Raw genomic sequence first — 19,418 nt, forward strand, 5'->3', positions numbered from 1 at the left:
CTTACATCTACAACAGTCTATTTTAAGTTGTAACAACTTAAATTCAACCCCATTCTAAGCTCATCATTTTTACTCTCCACTCCCATGTTTTATACTTTTGATGTCATGTTTCACATCTTTTTATCTTGTTTATCCTTTAATTGTTATAATCATAGTTATTGTTACTACTTTTGTCTTTTAACCTTCATACTAGCTTTATAGGCAATTAATCCACCACCTTTATTATGTATTTACTTTTCCAGTGAGATTTATCCTTTCATGTGTCCCTGTTACTAATAAGTGCCCTTTCTTTTTAATTTAACAAAGTTCCTTCAACATTTCTTACAAGTGGTGATGAACTCCTACACTTTTGCTTAAATGCAAAGCTCTTAATGTCTCTAATCTGAACGATGTCTTTACCAGGGAGAGAATTCTTGGTTATAAGTTTTTCCTTCAGAACTTTGACTATATCATGCCTGCAAAGTTTTGCTGAAAAATCTGCTCACGTTCTTACGGGGAGAGGGTGGGGTTTCCTTTGTATATGACAAGTTGTCTTTCTCTCCTTGTCCTTAACTTTGGACAACTGAGCTATAATGTGCCTTGGTGTGGGTCTCTTTGAGTTCTTGGATGTCTGTCTCCTTCCCAAAGGTCAGGAAGTTTTCAACCATCGAGTCTCCGCCATTTTGGTTATTGTATCTCAGTCATTTTGGTTATTGTATTCTTCAGCTGAGACTTCTCTTTGGCACTTTCAAATATTTTCCTTCTCTGTTGAAGTTCTCACGTGTTCATGCATTCTTTTCCCCAGTTTGGTGAGCATCTTTATAACCATTACTTTAGCTCTTTATCAAGTAAATTAGTTCTGTCTCATTAAGGCTTTTTTCTGAGGTTGTAATCTGTTCTTTCATTTGGAACATATTCCTCTGTTTCTTTTTGCGGTACGCGGGCCTCTCACTGCTGTGGCCTCTCCCGTTGCGGAGCACAGGCTCCGGACGCGCAGGCCCAGTGGCCGTGGCTCACGGGCCCAGCTGCTTCGCGGCATGTGGGATCTTCCCGGACCGGGGCACGAACCCGCGTCCCCTGCATCGGCAGGCAGACTCTCAACCACTGTGCCACCAGGGAAGCCCCCTCTGTTTCTTCATTTTGCTGGACTCTGTTGACTTCTGTGCAGAAAAGGAAACAACCGCCTCTCCCAGTCTTGAAGGCGGGGCCTCATGTGGGAGATGAGCCTATTTGTTTAGCTCTTCCCAGCTCTTGGTCGTCTCTCAAATCGCTGTGCTTGTCCAGGCAGCCTGATGTATTTCAGTGGCTCCCAGCAGTTGAGGGTGTGCCAAGACCTGTCAGTGTCCCAAAGGGGAGGGTCTCAGAACCCAGATTCAGACTGACTGGACACTTTCCTCTAAAGTTCACAAACATACAGGGCTGTGAGCAACTGCAAGCCTGAGTCCCACTGGCCACCAGTCAGGGACCTGCAGTGACCCCTGAGTGGCAGTCACAGACAAGTGTATAAACTCTCTTCCGGGGGCCCACCTCAGGGAAAGTGGGAGACAGCAGGCACTCACAGCCTCCAACCTATGAGAGCACCCAACCTAAGCCTGTCCCTCAGGCTGACGCTCCAGGACAAGCAGGGTGGCCTCCATCACGTGACAGCATGGAGTGTGCCAGCCTGTCCCAAACTGGCCCTCCGCTCACCACAGTCCTGTGGGACCCAGGAATACAAGCCCCTCTGGCCACCAGAGCCAGGTGTTCAAGGTGTGAACCATGGGTGTCAGATGCATGTAAAGCCTCCCTCCAAGAAATCTGGGCTCTGGAGGGCCCGCCCTCTGACATCTCTGGAAAGGATTCGGGGGCCCCTAGATGCAGGCTTAATTACAAACCTACCCCTCAGGCCGCAGCCATGGTGATCAGCTAATAAGTCTCCACCAGAAAGACAGAGCTCCTGGTCTATAGTCTTTTGCTGTGCCCTGGGGGTGAAGAATCTGCTGTATAAAATAAATAAAATTTAAAAAAACAAAAAACAAAAAGGGAACCCTTCTGATGTTTCCATATTAAGTAGAATGTTTGCTTACATTTAAGAAAATAAATATTGGTTTAAGGAAGTTCCCAGAGGAAACGAGAAAAGAAGGAACACAGGAACCACCAGAAGCTAGAAGCAGCACAGGAGAGTATAACCCCAGAGCCTCACCAACACCCAGATTTCAGACTTCCAGCCGCTAGAGCTGTGAGACACTTACTTTCTGCTGTTTTAAACCACCTAGTTGTGGTAATTTGTTATGGAAGCCCTAGGAAACTAACACAAAATCCAATCCCATTTCCTCCTGAACCCTACTGCTGCTCCTGAGAAGTCTGCTGTCTCTGTTACAGAACATTCTCTTTTCCCGACTGGAAATGGGCCATGTGTTCCATGATTCGGTCCCTTGGGTCTGTATTCTATCCAGTTTGTATCTCATCTCTCAACCATTCATATCTAATATTTCCTCTGCCCCATCACTTGATCCTTCCATTTTACAACAGTGGACAGACACACCCTGCAGCTCTGGTCTGTGACCCGTGAGTCAATTATCAAGCAGTTTCCCCACTCTCTGCCGGCTTTATATTCCGCCACAGGGAGCACTAGAGGGGACAGGAGACGGCGGGGGGTGGGGGGGGGATGGATTTCTCCCCCCCGGGTGCTCTTAAACAGCCCACCAGCTTGTCCCTCCTTAGGAAGACGTCCATCACTGGGAAGGCACAGCTGGCAGTTCCAGAACCGGGCTGGCGCCTGCCCTGAGACTAACATCCAGCTTGCGAGCCCCTCCTCACCTGCGGGTCTGATGACCCCAACCCTTCTCTTTATTCCCCCTGCCTCACACCCTTTCAGCTTTTGTATTTCTCTAACTTGCATTAAAACAAAGACCCACGTGAAGTTCTCCACTGAAGCATCTCTGTGACCGCACACTGAACGATGGACCAGAGGCGACTTCTCCCGCCACGTCATCCCCTTTATCTCCGTGATGCATTCTGCACAAGCCCCACGCAGCTCTTCCAGTGTGGTTCTCTCCTCAGGTCTAACTAAGCTTTAGAGCCCAGTTATCAAGTTATTATTCCAATTACCATATTTACATTTCTAGAAGTTCCTTCAATATTTGTTTCCTTTGAATCTGCCTGTACTTTCCTCAAGGTTATTTCTTCCTGATGTTTCCAATTTCTTCTTTTTTATACCTGATAATGCTAAATATTTTTCTATTTTGTCTGCTGCCACCTACTAACCGCTGCTCACAGTGGTGCCTCCTCATGTCTATTCCTCTTCAGCACGGGTTTATCCATGGTCATCCTTCCCGGGGCAGAGATTCCCTAGACGGACCACTCCACACCCACAATTCGATCTGACAGTCTGTTTCACTTACTGCTGTTTTTAATCCCCCTAAAAGCAGCTTCTGATAATTTTCCTTACTTGGTTAAGATTTCAAAAATGTTCTTAAAAAGGGTATTTACACAGTATCAGACACAGTATTATACTGAATAACCAATAGAATCTCCGCATAATTGAGGCAAGAAGAATTTTTAGGTTTCGCATCAACCACACTGAGAACAAGGAAGTCTCAATGTCCCCTTCCATATGGGCTCATTTCACTTAGCATGAGTATCTGTCAGACTCCAGTCTTGTAACATCCTTTTTATACAAAGACAATCCTAATAAATAGCAGTATATTTATTTGGACTTTTCCTTTTCTTTTTGCTTTTTAAACATTTTAGTGAGAAATATAAACACGTACCTTTATAACCACCTTACGTACATGATTCAGTAGCATTAGGCACATTGACAGTGTTGTACACCCATCACCGTTATCTACCTCCAACACAAAACAAAACGGCACCAAACTCGCAGATGAAGAGAACACAAAGAAGGGGGGCCGGGGTGGGCGAAATGGGTGACGCTGTCAAGAGGTGCAAACTACCAGTGACAAAACAAGTCAGTCCCGGGGATGTGATGTACACTGTGGTGACCACAGTCCATAACACTGTACTGTGTATGTGAAAGCTACTCTCATTACAAGAAATCAAATTCTTAACTTATTGTGGTGACCATTTTGCAATGTACATAAATGTCGAATTGTGTTTACTCCTGAAAATAAGGGAATGGTGTATGCCAATCATACTTCAACTTAGAAAAAAGGCAAATGACAATGGTACCTAATAAGAACTCCATTGAAAATTACAGAACTCCATTGAAAAATATAAAGGAATAAAAGCATAGTTACTATTTTGAGGAATTTAAATCTAGCACTGGAAATAAATTACGCAAAATCTCAACGTATGATAGACCACCAAATGTGGCACAGGCTACATTAGTAGATTAAATGCACTAAGCATTCTAGAATGAAGAAATGATCAAGGTCAGAACAGGGTTAGCCTATTAAGAATCAGAAGGCAGGGCTTCCCTGGTGGCGCAGTGGTTAAGAATCCACCTGCTAATGCAGGGGACACGGGTTCGAGCCCTGGTCCAGGAAGATCCCACATGCCGCAGAGCAACTAAGCCCGTGCACCACAACTACTGAGCCTGCGCTCTAGAGCCCACGAGCCACAACTACTGAGCCCACGTGCCACAACTACTGAAGCCCACGCACCTAGACCCCATGTTCCTCCACAAGAGAAGCCACCAAAATGAGAAGCCCAGGCATCGCAACGAAGAGTAGCCCCTGTTCACCTCAACTAGAGAAAGCCCGCGCGCAGTAACGAAGACGCAACATAGCCAAAAATAAATTAATTAATTAATTTAAAAAAAAGAAAAAATCAGAAGGCAATACCCTAGGAATGAGAGGGGAAATCACATAAGGCCAGAATCCTTTAAATTTTACAGCCAAAATGTGTTTAAAGTTTGCATGTTAACACTGCATTAAAAAGCCAAATCTGGGACTTTCCCAGTGGTCCAGTGGTTAGGACTTGGCGCTTCCACTGCCAGGGCCCAGGTTTTATCCCAGGTCAGCGAACTAAGATCCTACAAGCCATGCAGTGTGGCTGGGGGAAAGAAAAACAAAAAAAGCCAAATCCGTGTTATGCTATTTTATTTAAACTTTAAAAAAGTTCAATAGGACTTCCCTGGTGGCGCAGTGGTTAAGAACCCGCCTGCCAATGCAGGGGACACGGGTGCAAGCCCTGGACCAGGAAGATCCCACATGCCTTGGAGCAACTAAGCCCGTGTGCCACAACTTCTGAGCCCACATGCCTCAACTACTGAAGCCCACGCACCCAGAGACTGTGCTCCACAACAAGAGAAGCCACCGCAATGAGAAGCCCGTGCACCGCAACGAAGAGTAGCCCCCGCTCGCCACAACTAGAGAAAGCCCGCGCGCAGCAACGAAGACCCAATGTAGCCAAACATATATAAATAAATAAATTTTAAAAATAAATAAAAAATAAAAAGTTCAATACATTTACTTAAAATACTGGTCTGTATTTAACAAAGCCAAAATGCTCTGCTATCCAGTGATTTATCAAGTTCAGCTTATAAACACCACTGCATCTAACATGTGTGCTTTAAGTACAAAGGTTAGAAACCCCGCACGCCCGCGCACACCGGGGCAGAGCGAGGCTTTTCTTAAGTACATCTCCTCTGTGTGTAAGGTTACTTCTGCGAGAGTCACCTTTTTTCAATTGCACACGGGGATGCAGCGGAGCCGAGAGTGAAGGCGGGGACGGAAGGACCCCAGGACGGCAAGGGCGAGGGCACTGCCGGGCCGGCCCCGAGCCAGCCAGACAGCAGGGCTCCAGGGACACGCCCACCCCCCCCCACCCCCAGACAGCCCTGCTGCCGGAGCCCTGGGCAGAGCCCTCCTACCTTCCACGGCCTTGACCCTTTCCTCCAGCTCCCGTTTCCTCTCCTCCTTCAGCAGCTGCTCCTGCTCCTTCTTCTGCACCGCCAGGAGGATCTGGCGCTCCTCCTCCTCCGCCCTGCGCTTCTGTTTCTCTATCCTGCCGAGCACAGGGGTCTCCTGCGAGGGGCCAAGAAGTTCAGTCAACACACAGTAAAGCAAGACCACGCCTCTGAGTAAAGATTCCACGTTCTCTATTCAGCACATAGTGCCAGACAGCTGGGTGACTTACACCCCAGCTACAAGTTCATCTTCTCATCTGTACAATCAATGAACGGATGCAGACACACACTCACATTAAGACACACAGTGGGGATCAGAACAGGTAAAGGCTTGGCCCCGATGACGGATCTAATTTGTAGTCTTTGGCAGATAATCTGGAGAGCAGACCGGAGCAGAGAGGCAACATCACTCTTAGGTTTAATCTTTGATAAAAGTGGTACCTTAAAAAGCACCTTCGGGCTTCCCTGGTGGCACAGTGGTTGAGAGTCCGCCTGCCGATGCAGGGGACACGGGTTCGTGTCCCGGTCCGGGAGGATCCCACATGCGGCGGAGCGGCTGGGCACGGCTGGGCCCGTGAGCCGTGGCCACTGAGCCTGCGCATCCGGAGCCTGTGCTCCGCAACAAGAGAGGCCACCACAGTGAGAGGCCCGCTTACCGGGGCGGGGAGCACCTTCATCTAAATAACTAAGAGAAGGGTGAGCTAGCACGATTTCAATAATGTGCACGCCTTCGAAACTCCCAACTTCTGCACTTTTCTTTACTAATCAAACAGTAAATAAAATGGAGGGTTCGGTGGGAAGGGCCACCGTTTTGCCTTAAGATACAGAAAAGAGATGAAGGTGACGGCACAGAAATGCACTGCTGCCCTCAGACTGGAGAGCTTTCCCCTCGTTTTTCAACCCAAACAGCATTAATACATAATGATTTCAGGTGGTTAGTGCGAATGCGATTGCCTAAGAAATTTAAGGAAAGAAGAGGAAAACAGGACCATTACCATCATAATTTCTGAAAGTTTTACTCTGGGTATTTCCAACACAGCTAGTTCTGAGCCATTCTGTAGCCCAGAACATGCAAACGAGGACTGAAATCGTTATTTTCAATTTCTTCCCTTGACTTCTGTGCTGATGTGTAAGGTAGAACCTTTTCTTTTTTAAAATTGTTATTGAAGAGGTAATAATTGTTGCCTGCAACAGAGAACACCTGTAAGTTGCACAGACACAGAAAAATGAATCAGGTGTCTACGAAGGGAAAATGCCAGTTCCCCTTACAGAAAAGATAATGCTGATTATCCCACGTTAGGCAAAACTAAATCAGGAATATGACTTTTTCTTAACAGATGTTTTCAGTAGGAAGAAGACCTAATAAGAATCTTCTATGCTAGATATCTGTATTCTGTGGAAATTACACAAGTGGTCTTAACGTTGGGGGAAAAAAAAATGACAGCCGACTGCCATCTATACAAAGTCATAATTAAACACTGAAACCACTCTCGTTGAAATTTTCTACTATTTTTTTATGGTCCTTAAAACTTGTTTCGATTGTCATTTGACTCATAATTAGGAAAGCAGTCTTCCCTAGATAGTAGACCTTTTGAAAGTCAAAGGTTTTACTGTTCAAATTCTGAGCCTGACTTTAAAATTTAACGGTGGCTACTTGACAAGGTAAAAATATGAACTAAGAGAAGAGAGATGAAAATGAAAACAATGTTAACCATTATTACTGCACACATGACACTGTACTCAGCCACCCAAATAGAATTAAACGAAGTTCCCTAAAATCTTTCTCCTATAACCAGAGTGGGCAGGGTACACGAGCTACATGCCCTTCGTGACACTGGGCTGTCGCTGGCGTTGCACACAGACAAGCCTCCTAAGGCTGGGGAAGCACCTTCCGGCGCTCTGCCCCCAGCTCCACAGGTCCCTAATTCTTCCAACTTTGGGGCAACATCTTTACCTAGTTGAGAAGTTACAGTGGAGCTACTGTTTACAAAGCAAAGCAAACCAGAAGAACATGGCTTTACTCTTTTCAGCTGTACAGTGACTCCAAGCAGATGCCCCTAAGATGTCAACTGATAGGGTGGCAGAAAGGCAGGGCAGAGAGGCACACAAGCCTCGCCAAACGAATTATTTCATTCAAAGAAAAGGGCACTGCTTTCTACGCATCAGACCCAATGAAAAAGCAGAAAAAAACAAGCACATATAATAACCACTAGTTATTTACTGCATACAATGATGACAGCAATGTGTGTGTCCTGCCCCTGCCTAACAAAGGACAACATGAGGAATGCTCTCCCTTCAGCCAGAACAGAGACATACCAGAGAGGATCTGCACCTTAGTGAGGACTGAGGACACGCAGCCCCAGGGCTGCTCACCAGAGTCACCTGGTCAACACACAAGAGAGGCACTCACGCGTGAAGACAATGGAAGGAGGGGAAAAGGGAAAAATAGGTAATTACGCACATCCTAAGAATATCTACACAATTTTTTCAACAAATACAACGACGTACTATTCTTAATATGGGAAGATGTCTTACAAAGCAGTTAACAGTAGCCCCCACCAAGAAAATGAAACATGAATACAAAATTCACAGAAGTAGGTAAAACACATCCATGATCATAAGGAAACACAAAACAGCCTTTTCACTTACAAAACTGTACAAGATGAAACACGTAACACGTCTGCTAAGACATGGTAACAGGGACTCCCTCAGTGAGCTGGGGACACAGATCTTCTGGAGGACAAGATGGACACACGTATCAGGAACCCTGAACAGAGTAATTGCACTGCTGTGACTTTATCTTAAAAGTGAGACAGCGAGGCAAAATATTTCTGAGTACGTTAAAGTCAACATTATTTAAAACAGTGAAAAACTGTAAATATCCTAAATGTTTACAAATAGGTAAAATTACATAATCACGATGCAATCATTAAAAATTGTTTTTTCTGAGGACTATTTAATGAAATATGAAAAGGCACCTTGATGTTAAATGAAAAACACATGTCACAAGACAACAGTCAGTGTGACCCCAGGTTTGTAATAAATGCATAGAGAAAGGGCCTGAAGCAAACACATGAAACTGCAAGTAGGGAAACTGTTACCACGTCTCCTGCACTTTTTACGAGAGTTTTCTGTAAGAGCGTGTAAATTCTTTCGGACACAGAACAGCCCCTTCCCAAATAAGCTGGGGAAATCACCTAGTATTACCTGCTCTAAAACGACCGAATTTTTATTAACGTCTTACCCCCACTACCATGTGATCCCTATTAAAAGTCTAACATTCAAAGGTTAAAGTACCAAAAGGTTACTATCACGTACAGATTTTATGGTGAGGTATTAAAATTGATTTTAAATAGCTTAAAATATTTCGGTAACAATGCAGCAGGACTTTTTTTCATTAACTTCTTCACTGGAGCATAGCTGGTTTACAATGCTGTATTAGTTTCTACCGTACAGCAAAGTGCATCAGCCACACACATGGCCACTCTCTTCTAGACTCCATTCCCATATAGATCACTACAGAGCACCAAATAGAGTTCCCTGTGCTATACAGTAGGTTCTTATTAGCTATCTTTTATATATTGAAGCAGGAATTTTAAAACTTAGAAAATTATAAATGCCAAGGACTGCTGCTAAATCAGAGATTCTGCATCATTCAGAAATACATGTAAAGATACTGCAGTGAAATTCACAGGAAATGAACAACTTTAAGGTGCATAACCTTAAAGGGGCATTCAGTATATTCACAACGTGTGCGACCACCATCTGTGTTAAGTCACAGAGCATTTCACCACCTGAAAGAAAGCTCCGCACCCAATGAGCAGTCACTCTGCATCCCCCACTCCCCAGGCCCTGGAGGCCACCAAGCTGTTCCTTCTATGGATTTACTTATTTTGGACATTTCACATAAATGGGATCATACAATTTGTTGTCTAGTTAGTTCTTTTTTAAATACATTAATATTTATACTAAGCACATAAGATGTAACAATTGAATAACTTGAATTTACAGCATCTTAAAAAAGCAAACTGTTATAACAACAGCTAACAATCCTGTGAAAAAATGGGCAGAGGATCTGAACACTTTTCCAAGGAGGACATACAGATGGCCAACAGACACATGAAAAGATGCTCAACATCATTAATCATCAGAGAAATGCAAATTAAAACCTCACACCTGGTAGAATGGCCATGATGGCCATCATCAAAATGACAGGAGATGGTAAGCGTTGGTGAGGGTGTGGAGAAAAGGGAACACTTGTGCACAGTTGGTGGGAATGTAAATTGGTGCGGCCACTATGGAAAAGAGTATGGAGGTTCCTCAAGAAATAACAAACAGAATTATCATATGACCCAGTAATTCCACTCCTGCGTATCTTTCCAAAGAAAGTAAGAGCACTAAGTTGAAAATGTATATGGACTTCTTTGTTCATTGCAGCATTATTCACAACAGCCAAGACAGGGACACAACCTAAGTGTCCATGGCTGAAGAAGAGGTGGTGTATATACAGTGGAATATTACTCAGCCACAAAAAGAAGGAAATGCTGCCATTTGTGACAACATGGATGACTTGAGGGCATTCTGTTAAGTGAAATAAGTCAGAGACAGACAAATACTGTATGACCTCACCTGTATGTGGAATCTAAAAAAACTGAACTCACACCAAAAGGATTAAAGACCCAAATGTAAGACCAGACACTATAAAACTCTTAGAGGAAAACATAGGAAAAACACTCTTTGACATAAACCACAGCAAGATCTTTTTTGACCCACCTCCTAGAGTAATGGAAATAAAAACAAAAATAAACAAATGGGACTTAAATTTAAAAGCTTTTGCACAGCAAAGTAAACCACAAACAAGACAAAAAGACAACCCTCAGAATGGGAGAAAATATTTGCAAATGAAACAACGGACAAAGGATTAATCTCCAAAATATACAAACAGCTCATGGAGCTCAATATCAAAAAAACAAACAATCCAATTAAAAAATGGGCGGAAGATCTAAATATACATTTCTCCAAGGACGACAGATGGCCAAAAGGCACATGAAAAGATGCACAACATCACTAATTATTAGAGAAATGTAAATCAAAACTACAATGAAGTATCTCCTCACTCTGGGTCAGAATTGCCATTATCAAAATATCTAGAAACAGTAAATGCTGGAAAGGGTGTGGTGAAAAGGGAACCCTCCTGCACTGTTGGTGGGAATGTAAGTTGATAACAACCACTATGGAAAACAGTATGGAGGTTCCTTAAAAAACTAAAAATAGAACTACCATATAACCCAGCAATCCCACTACTGGACATATACCCTGAGAAAACCATAATTCAAAAACAGTCATAGGGCTTCCCTGGTGGCGCAGTGGTTGAGAGTCCGCCTGCCGATGCAGGGGACACGGGTTCGTGCCCCGGTCCGGGAGGATCCCACATGCCACGGAGCGGCTAGGCCCGTGAGCCATGGCTGCTGAGCCTGTGCATCCGGAGCCTGTGCTCCACAACGGGAGAGGCCACAACAGTGAGAGGCCCGCGTACCACAAAACAAAAACAAACAAAAACAGTCATGTACCACAGTGTTCATTGCAGCTCTATTTACAACAGCCAGGACATGGAAGCAACCTAAATGTCCATCGACAGATGAATGGATAAAGAAGATGGGGCACAAATATACAATGGAATATTACTCAGCCATAAAAAGAAACAAAATCAAGTTATTTGTAGTGAGGTGAATGGACCTAGAGTCTGTCATACAGAGTGAAGTAAGTCAGAAAGAAAAAAAAAATACTGTATGCTAACATATATATATGGAATCTAAAAAAAAAAAAAATGGTACTGACGAACCTAGTTGCAGGGCAGGAATAAAGAGGTAGACATAGAGAATGGACGTGAGGACATGGGGTGGGAGGGGGAAGCTGGGGCAAAGTAAGAGTAGCATCGACATATATGCACTACCAAATGTAAAACAGTTAGCTAGTAGGAAGCAGCAGCACAGCACAGGGAGATCAGCTCGGTGCTTTGCAATGACCTAGAGAGGTGGGTTAAGGAGGGTGGGAGGGAGGCTCAAGAGGGAGGGGATATGGGGACACGTGTATGCATATGGCTGATTCACTTTGGTGTACAACAGAAACTAGCACAGTATTGTGAAGCAATTATACTCCAATAAAGATCTATTTAAAAAAACGAAGGTGGTCAAAAGGTACAAACTTCCAGTTATAAACAGGTGACCGTAGTTAATAATACTGTACTGTGTATGCAAAAGCTAGTAAGACAGTAGATTTTAAAGGTTCTCATCATAAGAACAAATCTGTAACTGTGTGAGGTGATACATGCTAACTAGACCTATTGGTGATCATTTTGCAGTGTGTACAAATATCAGATCATTATGTTGTACACCTAAAACTAATGTTATAAGTCAATTACATGTTTAAAAAAAAAAAAGTCTGTGATTTGGAGAACTCGACAACAATAAAACTCAAAGCCCGCGGAGCGCCTAGGAGCAAGAAGGAAGGTCCAGAATCCGTGCTGCAACGTCCTGACCGCCCCCGCCCGCAGTGGCCCTTCTCCGGGGTTTCAATCCCTGCCTGGTCTCCAAATGCGTTCTCCAGACTGCCCCCACCCTGGGGTGCCTGCTGGCATAAAAACACCTCTGCTTAGTGAGATACCTCTTTGCCTCACAATTTCTCATGCCCCTTTCTCCTGCATCATAACGTGTTATAATTCCAGCAGTTCCCATCTGATGTGAATTCTGAACAATTATCATTTTATATAAATTGCATCACACACATTTAGGAAAAAATATGTACGTGGTGCACCAAGAGTCTGTTTTAAATTTCCGTGCTACTTTTCAGCAGTGGATGGGACTTATGACCTGAAGACACCTGTGGCAGTTCAATAGTTTAAACTCCAGTAGTTTAAAGAACAAGTACATAGAGTCGAGTCAACAAAAACCAAACAAAAAATTAGCAGTTAAAAAAAAAAATCTTACACTGTTTTGCATTGCAACTTTTTTTCTTTAGAAGGGGTCAGCTGCAGACGGGGCAGGGCTGTGTTTAATGCTGTGCAGAGAAGAGGCCTGTGGGACCAGGACAGGGTTTCAATGAGAAGCTAATTAGAAACAGCACTTTGAAATCCTCTCAACAATTACAAATAGAATCTGGCTGAAGCTGAGCCCAGGACTCCCCGTCCATGCCCCCCACCCATCCCCAGCACACATGGGACCCGAGCTCCCTGGCAATGGCATGTCCAGAGTCTCCTGACAAAAACAGTCCAGGAGGTCAGGGAGACAGTGTCCCTTCACTGGTATTTCCCCAGGAGTCATAATTAAAAGACTTTCTGAGGCACTAAGATTGGACTCCTGGGTGACCAGAAACCCTGCCTATAAGCCATTAAAGACCTGAAGATTTTCTGCTGTTTAAACAAAAGCACAAAACTCATGCCACACTGAAGGCTTTCTCCAGGATGTTCAGCACTGTAACTGACAGCACGAATCTCTTCAATACCACGGTTACTTGTATCTAAGACCAAAGAGCAGAATAAACAAACAAACAATGCTGCAAATAACCTAAAACTTTAGTGTCTGAAGCCAGGCTTTTGCTGGCAGCAGTGAAGAACCTGCCTATCTGTATTCAGATTACTCTGCAACCAGATGTAAACTATGGCATTTAGGACTCAGCCCAGGGCAGTGAGCAGAAAATGGGAAGACTTTCAAGGAGGTGGTTAACTGTCCAGATACAAAGGCAGCGAGAGCCCGTCAAGGGGAATGAGGCAGAAAACCAGTTGAGAACTACAGCTGGACAGCCTGACTGAGGCCACCTCCAACCAGGGCCTCGAGGGAAGAAGGGACTGGGGAGACCTGCAAATCAGGCAGAACAGGACTGCCTCAGTTTACCTCCTGGTACAGACATACTTATGAGCTGAAGAAAAAAGACACAGAGGATAAGTCCAAATATACTGGAAATACAGAGATTTATAAATGAGCTTCTCCCCTTTCGGGGATCAAGGTAGGATGTACTCGGTTAATGGCCAAGTCCCTGAACACACAATCTTGCGGTCACATCAACGACCGCGAGGCCGCAGAGGGTCCACACTGTCACAAGCCAGCCAGACACGGCCTCCAGGGGAAACGTGCTCTGACCACTAACTGCTTGAACAGCCAATGGGATGGATGCTAAAAGGAGACAAGGCATTAAAAAGTGGAGCGAGTCTGGGAACTGGGCAGCAGGGGAAGTGGGGGGTGCCCCCTCAGTCCTGCCCGCGCCCCCCTCCCCCATCCAACCACTGTCATCAAACATCCCCCCTCCCCTGCAGTCCAGGTCCCTCGGGCCTCATTCCGCCCCCATCTGCCCACTTTTACATTTCAGTAAATACAAACAGCAGTTTCGTCCCTTCCTACAACTGTAATGCTGAACAATGTCACAGAAGTTCCCAAAGAGAGGTGGCTCCCGGGGACTGCTCCCCCCGAAGCATCTCTTCACCAAACACTGTCTCAACTCTTACCCTGCCCCTCCCAGTTCGCGTCCCCCTCCAGGACATGCGAGCGCCCCTACTGCACAGGGAGCACCGGAAGCCCATGGACGTCCTGCTCCAACTAAGGAAACGGGGCCTGAAATGCCGAGAGCTCTCCTCCCTGCTGCTTCCTCTGCACTTTGTCACTATTCCTTTGTTTTCCTTCATGGCCAGACCTCTCAAGAGGTCAAACACCACTCTGACCAATAACTCCTCTTTTACTCACTTGCAACCCGACCTTCATTTCTATCATCCTCTAGTGAAGTCCTCCCCCCAAAGGCCATCCTCCCCTCTAGGCCCATGCTCCCAGAGCAGGGACCCTACAGCTACTTGCTCACCTTGCAGTTGTTCCTGATGGGGTCTGACCCCAGATGTGTCTTCCTGAAACAAAGACCGAACGACACAGCCTCCAACCACTGCCTCCCATGGACAAACAAACAGGGGACGGCCAGGGGACTCCAAAGTCTGACTGTTCCAGCCCAACCGCCACTCTGAGTCACAACATATCTTACACGCCAGCCACGACCCAGCACACACGCTCTCCGACTGCACTGCACACGACCCTGCCTCTGTACTTCTGCTTGCCTTGACCCTCCGCCCACACTGCCACCGTCAAAACCTCAGCCACCCTGCAGGGCTCAGACGACACAGTTCTGCTGCTCCAACTCGCAGCCCCAGTTCCTTCCATCTTTGCCTCTTGCGTTCCTATTACATGTGTGTCTGTTACGGAACGCATCAATCTCCTCGGTATTACAGTAAATAACGATGTGAGTATCATCCCCGGAGATTAGGAGAGCCCAACAGTCAACTTACGTCTTATTTTTACAACTCCTTCTCTTTCTAGAAATGCATCTTATGTAAAAGAATACTCCATAAAGGCTTGAGGTTTTAAAAATGAAATCAAGGTAAATAAAGAACTTGGGATAGAAGGAGTACACGAAATAAAACGGGACAATCTTTTCTGAACATGTAAACCCTTCTCTCTGCTCCCTCTCACACACTCACCTATTGCTCAGTGGACTTGACGGACAGGTGGTCAGACCTCCGCCCAGGCTGCAATCCTGTCCGTGTCCTCTGTGGACGCTTTCCCTACAGTTACAAGTGAGGAAGAGCGAGGACAAGATGGGTGAGGGTATCCTCGGCTGCTGCTGTTGCTGCCACTGCCACCAGTCGAGAGAGGCCTGGAAGGGCCAGGTGAGGCTCTACCTAAACAAGGGCCCGTGGCACCCCAGGCCAGTCAGCAAAAATGACAACTCAGCTCTGCAAGGCCCCACGCAGCTTATTCACTTAAAAACGTTCAAAAAAGCTCAGAGATACCATGTGTCAAACTCCCTGAATGGTGTTAACACTTTTAACAAGTTTTGTCTCATATTACCAAGGAAAAGCCAGTTTCATCACCTCCAGCTGCTGGGAGCGGCTCTCAAGGCGGATTCCGAGCAGCAGGAGGGCAGCTCTCCTCTAGAGGCGGTTCTGTGGCCGGTGAGGCTGGAACAGGTAGGAGGACGAGAGACGACAGGCTCAGCCAGGAGGGATCGCAGAGCTTCCTGGGGGTGTTAGACCCCCAGATGATGTCAGAGGCTTGGCAGCGGCCGTTACACGGAACTTCAAAGGCCAACGTCAGTTTTGGAATTTCTGTGGACTGAGCCCCAAAGCCTCGCCATCATAACCTCGTATTAGGAAATGGTAAGCAAGGGCTGTGCAGGTGAGGTGAGCGCGCTCTGCGGCGTCACATCAGCACCATGTGCGTGTGGTCTGGTACCACTTAACTGAAAAACTTGAGACCTGTGGCATCAACGAGCTAAAGCCACAAAGGATGGAAAAAGCTCAGTGGCGCTAATGCCACTAAGTGGTGGTTTATGCAACCCAAACGAACCACAGAACGGCAGGAGATCTGCTGAGATGGGGGATCTAGAAAGCTTTTCCATTATGAGAATGACCAGCTTCAGTAGAGATAAAACCCCAACCGTCAAAGGGGGGCATGACCCCCTTTACCCCAAAAGCTACTGCAGCAGCTCCTCAAATGTGCCTATGAGCGACTCCTTCGGAAGTTCAGGCCCAGGGGAGGAGCCCTCGGGCCACGAGCTCTCTCAGGGGACCAACAGCAAAGGGGCCAGGGGGCTACCTCCACCTCTGCCGAGTGAGGCAGGTGCTGGTGCCAGACAGCGCGGCGGTTTCGCTGTCCTCACAACCACCTTCTATGTGACTTATCAACTTACCTGTTAAAGACCTGATATGTATAACACACCTGACTATCACTGTCTGTAACCTTAGCTAAAATGCTTTCACTAGTCTACACACCCTTGACTTTAATCTCGCCATAGAAGTTTAACTTTCATGTGGTCAAAGCGGCCTTCTGGTTCTTTCATTATTTCAAAGTTTACAGGACTATCATACCTCCATGAGTTATCCCATCAGCTTTGCCTCTCTGCAGACTTGCAATTATTTTGGTAAGAAACGTGGATTTAGTTTTCTATCAAAATTCCTCGCCAGTTACAAGCCGCCAGAAACAATGGAGGGACCAAGTGTCAATCCATCGCTAAGTACTAGGCCAGGTACTGGACAATGGTCCTTCCCACAGAAACTGGGAAGTTACAGCACTTCATATTTTACTAATAAGAAAACCGAAATTCAGAGCTATCAGGAAGCTCATCCAAACGGGCAGCTGGAAGAGGGCGGCGCCACACCTACGGGGGTTCCTAGAGGAAAGCTCACGACGCGCAGCCCCCCAGACCCTGCGGCTCTGCGCTTGTCATGCTGCACTGTAACCTGTAACGGTGTCTATTCTGTTTTACTGGCATGTGATTTCCATTTCACATTCAAATCATAGGTGTGTTTATTACTAGAACAGACCCCTTTTGGCCAGTATAACTTGGATGGGTACTGGTAGGTACACACAGTCACTGTCAAAGGAAGAATCTACACAGTGTGTGTGTTTTAACTTAATGTATGAAAATGTACTGCCATTCACTAGTCATATGATGCAGGCCCACTGAGGGGGTTCCCGGAGATTCCCTCCCAATAATCACCCTCTTATACCTTTATCTGCCCTTCCAGTTTTGTTTTTATAATCGCAAGTGAGATGTTAATGATACTTGCAATCCAAATACCGAAACCATAAGATTGTAATGAATTTTTTTCCTTTCATTTTTTACTATTTTATCCTAATTTGACAGTCAACCTTTCAGAAGCAACTCACCTTTCATGTTTTTGTTTAATAAAAACTTTTTATAGAAAATTTTATGCCCTTATTTTGTTTCATAATATTTAATTGTGTAAATTCAGTAACGAGAACAACGGACACACACAAGTCTGTGAAAACATCAGCAGGATGCCCAGCTCGCAGGTTGTCATTTCCCGTGGGTGGCCTCTCGAATGAAGACCCCCCCGAGGGTGCTTCTGATGTCTGGCCTCTGTGCCAGGACAAGGCAGTGCTAAAATGGGTCACCCCACTGCCCCCACCCGCAATATCTACGTTCACCGGGTATTCTCGAGGAGAGCTCTGTTACGCTGGGACTTGGCTAAGGCGACAACAAACCTCAATTTATCTTGGTGACGACTGACATCTAAACTCTCCTTCAAGAAACAGAGAGGTCTGGCATCCTTACTCGAGATGTGAAGAGATACACGTCCTCACAGCTTTGTACCTTCTTCTCTCTCATCAATTCTGCACAGGCACAGTCAGATTCACAGCAGCACCTGTTTTGCGGCGGCGGCCAGTAACTGTTAACCTTTAGCAGGCACAGGAATGAATCACAGAGCAACAGAACTACCTCCAGCCATCCTGCCAGGCTGGGACGAGAGCAGGGCGGGATCCGGCGTCTAGCGCGCGGTCCAGGTGATGCCCACGCAGGACGTCGGGACCCAGCACTGCTGTGGTCGCTAAGCAACAGACTTCGTTAAGCGCAATTCTATTCCCCCAGACGAAACGCTCTAAAATTCTGCCTCTTACTCTTTTCTTACGTCACACACACAAGACTTCCAAGACAGTATTCCCGTACCACACACGCCACTCAACCCCGATGGGTTATGAGTTATTATTCTTTTCATGAGGAAACGGTCTTTACTTGTTAGTGCACCTTTAAAGGCTTGACATTTATATTACTGAATGAAGAGCGTATTTAAATTCATCAGGAATGGGGCACTAAGATAACTATATCTCAATGGACACAGTAACCAAGCCACTTCTTTCTTTATTTTTGAACTGTTCGGAAATTATCTTTTCGTAAAGGTTTAGAAAATTTTACCTGTGAATAAATCTAAATGATTCTGGAGCTTTTGATGGGATGCTTTTGTGAAAACTCTTCTTCCCTAATTACTGGTCTGCTAAGGTTTCTGGCTGCATAATTTAGATTCTGGGTTTTTTTGGGGGGGGATCAACACCCCATTTCACTAAGGCTTGCAAATTTACAGCACTGTATAGCTTTCAAAATATCAAATCTATTATTTCTTTTTTCAGCTTCTAATTTCATGGTTCTTGAAATTTGTATTTAAGGTTTACCTTATTTTAATTTTTTATTCTCTTGCAAAGAATCAACTCCTGAAATTTTCTGTATCAAAACCATCCATTTCATGCCTGTAAAAGTTTTTTCCCTTAGTTACACTATTCAAAAGTCTGAGGTTGAATATTGCAGTTAAAAAGACAGAATTATAAAAGAAAGTTTAAGCAGATTAGGTAAATGCCTTACAGATGATTTAAGGTGCTGTCATTAATCATATCAATAAAGTCATATACAAGGTTACGTAAAATTATAAAACCAGCTCTATTTAATAGCTACTTTAAGAAAACTAGATTACATATTTCAAGTCCTGGAAAAATGGTCACAGTGCACTGTGGAGGACAAGATCCAAGTGTAATTATAGTCAACGGGATTAAGGACGTCGATGGGGAGATGCTCACCCATGAAAATGCAATTCCGTGACTTTCTACAGTTCACCCCAAAGCACCAACCTGCTCAATGGTTACAAATATCACTGGAGTCACGACAAATCAAGTAATGTATCTGTCACGTGACCCCCCCGGGGGGTGCTGCAGTAAGAGTTTAAAAACACTTTCTCTTCAAATGTCAGGGGCAGTGCTCACAT

At 45.2% G+C, this 19,418-nt stretch overlaps 1 protein-coding gene across 1 annotated transcript in view; it reads right to left on the reverse strand.

Moving 5' to 3' along the window:
• Positions 1 to 19,418, reverse strand: part of CECR2 (CECR2 histone acetyl-lysine reader) — a 156,007-nt gene that overhangs the window by 22,768 nt on the left and 113,821 nt on the right. The window contains 2 exon segments of the mRNA XM_060026017.1: positions 5,795 to 5,948; positions 15,342 to 15,425. Coding sequence (XP_059882000.1) covers positions 5,795 to 5,948; positions 15,342 to 15,425 — 238 coding nt within the window.

This window comes from Delphinus delphis, chromosome 11, assembly GCF_949987515.2.
Source record: "Delphinus delphis chromosome 11, mDelDel1.2, whole genome shotgun sequence".
NCBI lineage: Eukaryota > Metazoa > Chordata > Mammalia > Artiodactyla > Delphinidae > Delphinus > Delphinus delphis.